The 6,488-nt window shown below is 35.2% G+C and overlaps 1 protein-coding gene across 1 annotated transcript in view; it reads left to right on the forward strand.

The window, feature by feature from the left end:
• The window catches only part of ENPP3 (ectonucleotide pyrophosphatase/phosphodiesterase 3), a 102,770-nt gene extending 98,538 nt beyond the window's left edge, over nucleotides 1–4,232 (forward strand). The window contains exon 26 of the mRNA XM_008953010.4: nucleotides 3,647–4,232. Within this exon, the coding sequence (XP_008951258.4) occupies nucleotides 3,647–3,817 (171 nt within the window). The 3' untranslated portion in view covers nucleotides 3,818–4,232. The remainder of the gene's footprint in view (nucleotides 1–3,646) is intronic.
• The last annotated feature ends 2,256 nt before the right edge of the window (nucleotides 4,233–6,488 follow it).

The following is a 6,488-nucleotide window of genomic DNA, read 5'->3' on the forward strand; positions in this document are numbered from 1 at the left end:
AAAGGCAAGATGAGAGAGAGGCAAAGATGACTAAAAATCCAGGGCATGACTGACCAGGAAATGTATATGATAGATTATCTTTTGTTTTGAGAAGGATGGATTTGCTCTTGGTGGTCTTCAGTTTGACAGACTAGTTGAATATTTAGGAGGATATATGAGAAATAGTATAAAACAGAACTTAAATGCATGGGTTTTGGAGCTGGACCTCCTGGGTTCAGTGAATGACTTCGTTTCTTTGGGCAAATATGTTAGTTTCCTCATCTATTATATCTAATAAGTATAAAATATTCACCTCCTTTTATGAAGTTTTTAAAGATTAAACAAAATAATCTATAGAAAACCCTAAGACTTCCCAATATAAAAAATGGTGGCTATTATAAAGGAATCATATCTTAGGATGAAGTTACATTCTAAAGTCGACAGAGGCCAGGCACAGTGGCTCACCTGTAATCACAGCACTTTGGGAGGCCGAGGCAGGCACATCGCCTGAGGTCAGGAGGTCGAGACCAGCCTTTTACTAGAGACCCCATCTGTACTAAAAATACAAAAATTAGCCAGGTGTGATGGTGCATGTCTGTCATCCCAACTACTCAGGAGGCTGAGGCAGGAGAATTTCTTGAAACTGGGAAGTAGAAGTTGCAGTGAGTGGAGATCAGGCCACTGCACTCCAGCCTGGGCAACAGAACAAGACTCTGTCTCAAAATAAAATAAAATAAAATAAAATAAAGTCAATAGAGAGTGAAATTGAATCTCCTATATGCAAATCATCCAGAAAGTGTAGTACATTCACAAACTGTTTCTTAGTAAGTCTAAACCAGCCAATATTTCCAATAGCATTTGGATAGGTAATTGTGCTTTGATGCACCTGATAAAATAGATGGCTTGCTTTAAACATTGCATTGTATGGAAACTCTGTACTTTAAATATTTGAATTACACAATGTACAGAAGTACTCCTACTATTAAGAGGTTCCAGGGAACTGAGATCAAGCTATAGGAATGATAGATTCACAATTTTATCCCACACTTGGTGTAAGGAATTAGATCATACTTCCTTATTTATTTTGTCCTTTCCTTGTTCCTTTCATCTTTTCTTCCCTCCTTTTTCCTTTTCCCTCCTCCTGTCATCTTTGTACTGTAAAATTCTGTCAGATAAATGAGAATGTAGCCATGAGTCCAAGTGACTTTCATTGTAAGTTACTCAGCAGATATGGAAAATGTAGGTATGGAACTTGGAGGAGAAATCAGAACTGCAGATCTAGATTTGGGATTAAATCATTGGTGTGAAATACAATTGCCAAAGGGGAGAAAGCGGAAAGAAAAGATCCCAAATCAAATTGAGGAAAATATGCTTCCAGGAAGTATAGTCATCTGAGGAAACAGAAGGTATTATCAAACAAGTAAACAGTAGAGTTATGGATAACAAAGGAGGAACTTCAGAAGCCTGGGGTAGCTAACTAATTGAAAAGCCTGAGGACAACCCATTCAGTGAGGTCATCATTGACAAAGTAGTTGCATTAGCATGATAACAGCAATCACTGGACTGTAAGTGGCTAAGGAGAGAGAATAAGAACGTGGATAGGGCAGAAAAATGCTGAAATCAATATTGTCTCAAAAAATGAGTTGTATTTTGGGGACATACAATACTCTTAATTCTGTAACAGGTCATTTATACACACACACACACACACATATAAATATCAAAGTATATTTAAATATAGCTCATAAAACTGTATAGCCTATTCTGTTGGCATGGACTAGTGCAGCGAGAGCAGTTGTCTACAGCTGGCTTCTGTTCAGATTAGTTGGTGCCAGCGACTTACTCAGGTTAAATAGCTGAAGTATCGTCTCTGCATAAGTATAGTTTTGTGTTATGCTTTGTGGTCATTTCCCTGCAAATTTAAAAAAGGGAAGACTGTCAGGTGCTGGGTAAACATTTAGTTGGATGGATGCCAAGTAAGTCAGGAGAGAGTAGAGTCGTATAAACCAAATGGGAGAAAATGTTATGGAAAAAAAAGTGATCAAAGATATTAGGTGCTGCTGAAATGTGCAATAGTAAAGGCAGAAGAGAAAAACTTCTAATTAGATTCCCATTGAAAGAAATAACTCAAACTAACATGGCGCATTTTTTTTTTTTTTAATATTAGCTTGCATTGTGAGTCTGACACAAGTGCTTTAATGGTTAGGAACAAAAAGTATTTCCTCTTACTCTTCCTCTGGCTCAGATAGTGGCTATCTGTATTAAGCCTGCATACTTAAACAAGTAAACCACTGCATCGAAGTCAAATGAGAATCATGAAAACACAGTAATCTGATTAAATAAACTTTGAAACTTTCTTATTACGTGAAAAGTTAACTGAACTTTAGCAATATCATATGAATACCAGAAAATTATTCTTTATAATAAAGAATAAAGAATGTCATAGAAACCCATGTTTCTAAATTATTGAACTAACTTTCATATTGTAAAAAAAATCCAAAATAAAAAGGTCAAGAAATAACTGAAAAGATGCATAAATAAACAATAGTCAGCATAATAAAATATAAACAGACATAAAACACTATTTTACACCCATGGTTTGGCAAAGATGTGGGGAAATTGGAATTATCTTTCACTGCCTATAGAACTGTAAATTGGTATGAAGACTTTGAGGAGTGCTAGGTTTAATATCTGATAAAGTTAAAATTGAATGTACTTGGCCGGGTGCGGTGGCTCATGCCTATAATCCCAGCACTTTGGGAGGCCAAGGTGGGTGGATCACCTGAGATCAGGAGTTTAAGACCACCCTGGCCAACATGGTGAAACCCCATCTCTACTAAAAATATTAAAAAATTAGCTGGGTGTGGCGGCGGGTGCCTGTAATCCCAGCTACTTGGGAGGCTGAGGCTGGAGTGCAGTGAGCCGAGATCACACCATTGCACTCCAGCCTGGGTGACAGAGTGACAATGTCAAAAAAAAAAAATTTGAATGTACTCTATGGCCCAACAATTTTATTAATATATCCTAGAAACTCATGCTCTTGAACACAGGAGGCATATACCAAGTTATTTATTATAGCATTATTTATAGTAACAAAAATTTTATCAATATGTAATGCAAAATTTAATTGTTTTGCATTTAAATGAGGAAATATCACAAACCACAGCTAAGAACAAGTCACTTAACAAGACCTAGATATATCACTATAGATTACAAACGTTAATACCGAATGAAAAAAATTGTAGAATACCACTTATAATATTAACATAAGTTTAAAAACTCATCAGTACTACATATTGTATAGTGATGTACAGTAAAAGTTTGAAAAAACAGACTGGATTCACCCTGATATAAAGATGTTTAGTTCTGAACAGAGGAGCCCTGGGGACTTAACTTCATCTGCAATATTTAATTTCATTAAAAAAATTACATCTGAAGTAAACATAAAAATAGACAAATTTTGACGACGGTGTTCTATGTTAGTTATAGTATACTTTGTACTTGTGTTTTCTTTTTATTTTTAAAAACTAAATTTAGCTGTATCAAATTAAGATTTAAGGAGGTAAAAATCATTGGCAAAAAGACAACTTCTAAGCAATAAAAATATTTCTGTTCATGAAAAATACTGCCTTGTGAAAAAAAAAAGTGTTGTGCTTTTCTTTTTCAGGAAGGTAAACCAGAAGCTCTTTGGGTTGAAGAAAGATTTACAGCTCACATTGCCCGGGTCCGTGATGTAGAACTTCTCACTGGGCTTGACTTCTATCAGGATAAAGTGCAGCCCGTCTCTGAAATTTTGCAACTAAAGACATATTTACCAACATTTGAAACCACTATTTAACTTAATAATGTCTACTTAATGTATAATTTACTGTATAAAGTAATTTTGGCAAAATATAAATGATTTTTTTCTGGAGAATTGTAAAATAAAGTTTTCTATTTTTCCTTAAGTCCCCTAAAAGCCATAATTTTTATTATTCCCTTTTCTCTTTTTTCATTTCTATGAATATGTATTATTTTAAAGTTATATTTTTCACACAGAGATGATGCTATATTACACCTTCCCTTTTTTGTTGGTTTCTTAAACTCTCATCTCATGACAGATTATACCTTCCTTATTACTTGTTTTATCTTACTCAGAATCTTTGAATATATTTTTCTGCCCAGAATTATCTAAACAAAAGGGAGAACAAAAGAAGTATGTCTCACTTGGGAACTGAATCAACTCTAAATCAGTTTTGTCACAAAACTTTTTGTATTTGACTGGCAATGCTGATTAAAATTAAAAATGCACAGAACTTTTACACTGTTAATTTCACCTGTAAAAACTGTCGCAACAGATATGCTTGGCACAAATGCATGAAAATGACATCTTTTATGATAGCAAAAACCAGAAAACAACCTAAAAGACTGGTTAAACAAATTATGGAATTTGTTTAAACAAATACTGTTCCATCTCTATAAAGACAGAAGTAGATCTATATATATCTTGAATGTATCACTATTATTAAGTGAGGAAGCAAGTGGTAGAACAATGTGTGTAGTCTACTGTCATTTTTCAGGAGTTGGTAAACTTTTCCATAAGGGACTAGATGGTAAATTTTTTAGGCCATACAGTCTCTCTTAAAACTACTTACTCTGCTGTGGCATCAAGAAAGCAGCCATAGATAATACAAAAAAGGAGTAAGAGTGGTTGTTCTATTAGTCTGCTTTCACATGGCTATAAAGAAATACCTGAGACTGGGTAGTTTATAAAGAAAAGAGGTTTAATTGATTCACAGTTTCGCATGGCTGGGGAAGCCTCAGGAAACTTACAATCATGGCAGAAGGAGAAGGGGAAGCAAGCACTTTCTTCACAAGGCGACAGGACGGAGTGAGTCTAAGCAGAGACGGGACAGAGTGAGTGTGAGCAGATAAAATGCCAGACACTTATAAAACAATCAGATCTCATGAGAACTCACTCACTATTACGAGAACAGCATGGGGAAAACTGCCCGCATGATCCAAACACTTCCCTCCCTCGGCATGTGGGGATTACAATTCAAGATGAGATTCAGGTGGGGACACAGATCCAAACCATATCACCTATGTTCCAATAAAACTTTATTTACAAAAACAAGTGGAGGGCTAGATTGGGTCCCTGGGCTGTAGTTTGTCAGCCCCTGTTTCATATAATAAAATCTGGGCTGGGGGAAGCAGAAATTAATAGTAAAAAAGATAACATTTTTATTTTTTGCTCTTTGTATTGCCTGAAGTTTTTTTTTTAACTCCTATATGTATTTCTTTCATTTTCAAAATAGAGTTATGAACCAAAGAGATCCCAGCAATTATTTCAGGGTCAATGCTATTGGTCAGATTTTGGAGTTGCTAGACTGGCAATTTTCCAGATATTTCTCTGATATAAAGATCAGTTCATCCAGGGACACAGGCTTTGTAGCTAAAGAAAAATCTTGTGACCTGAACTTCAAGGAAAACAAATTTAATTGCTTTCTATTTCTATCAGAATTTCAATTGAATTATGGTTATTAATTACAACCAATTAAGATGTTAGTTTATTCCCACTGGATTTTTTTTAACATAGTTTCTTCACATGTAGAATTTAGGTAAAAAATTTATGCAGTGCAAAATGTGCAATACAGAGAGGCTGCAAGTTAAGACACAAATAGGAAATTATTTCCGGATACATAGCAACAATGTTAATACTCTTCATATAGAGACAATTTTTCCAATCAGTGTTCTCCTGCCCCACCATGGCCTGGAAACTAAATAAGATCACCTGGAATTTAGAACTCACAATAGGAAGACAAATGGTGGGTGTTTACAACCCTGAACTGAGTTTAATAACCCTGGATTTCCTCATTACTTCTGAGTTGGTCTGAAAGTGGCTAAATTGTTGACATAAAAATAAAAATAGAAAAATTAAAACTATATATATTTTTTGAGATGGAGTTTCATTCTGTCGCCAGGCCGGAGTGCAGTGGCGCGATCTCAGCTCACTGCAACCTCCACCTTCCGTATTCAAGCGATTCTCCTGCCTCAGCCTCCCAAGTAGCTGGGATTACAGGTCCCCACAACCACACCCGGCTAATAAAATTTCATTTTTTACACAGAGATTGTGCAATATTATACCTTCCTTTTGCGTATTCATTATTCCATTAAAAAAGAAATATGTATATGTAAAGCCAGTTTGAATGAATGAATACCAGTGATTTAATGGATCATGAAATTATAGAGGATTTGGTGTATCTACTTAATAACTTTCAGTATGCAGCCTATATTTACAATGAACTTGTTTTATTTTTAAAAATCTGAAAATGTAAACGATAAAGTTAGTTACACTTTAAAATATTATTTAGAAAGGATTTTATATGTACACAAAGTTTGCAAGAATAGTATAGGCCGGGCACTGTGGCTCACACCTGTAATCCTAGCACATTTGGGAGGCTGAAGTGGGCAAATTACTTGAGATCAGGAGTTCAAAACCAGCCTGGGCAACATAGTGAGACCCTGTT

Source organism: Pan paniscus, chromosome 5 (genome assembly GCF_029289425.2).
Source record: "Pan paniscus chromosome 5, NHGRI_mPanPan1-v2.0_pri, whole genome shotgun sequence".
Taxonomy (NCBI): Eukaryota; Metazoa; Chordata; class Mammalia; order Primates; family Hominidae; genus Pan; species Pan paniscus.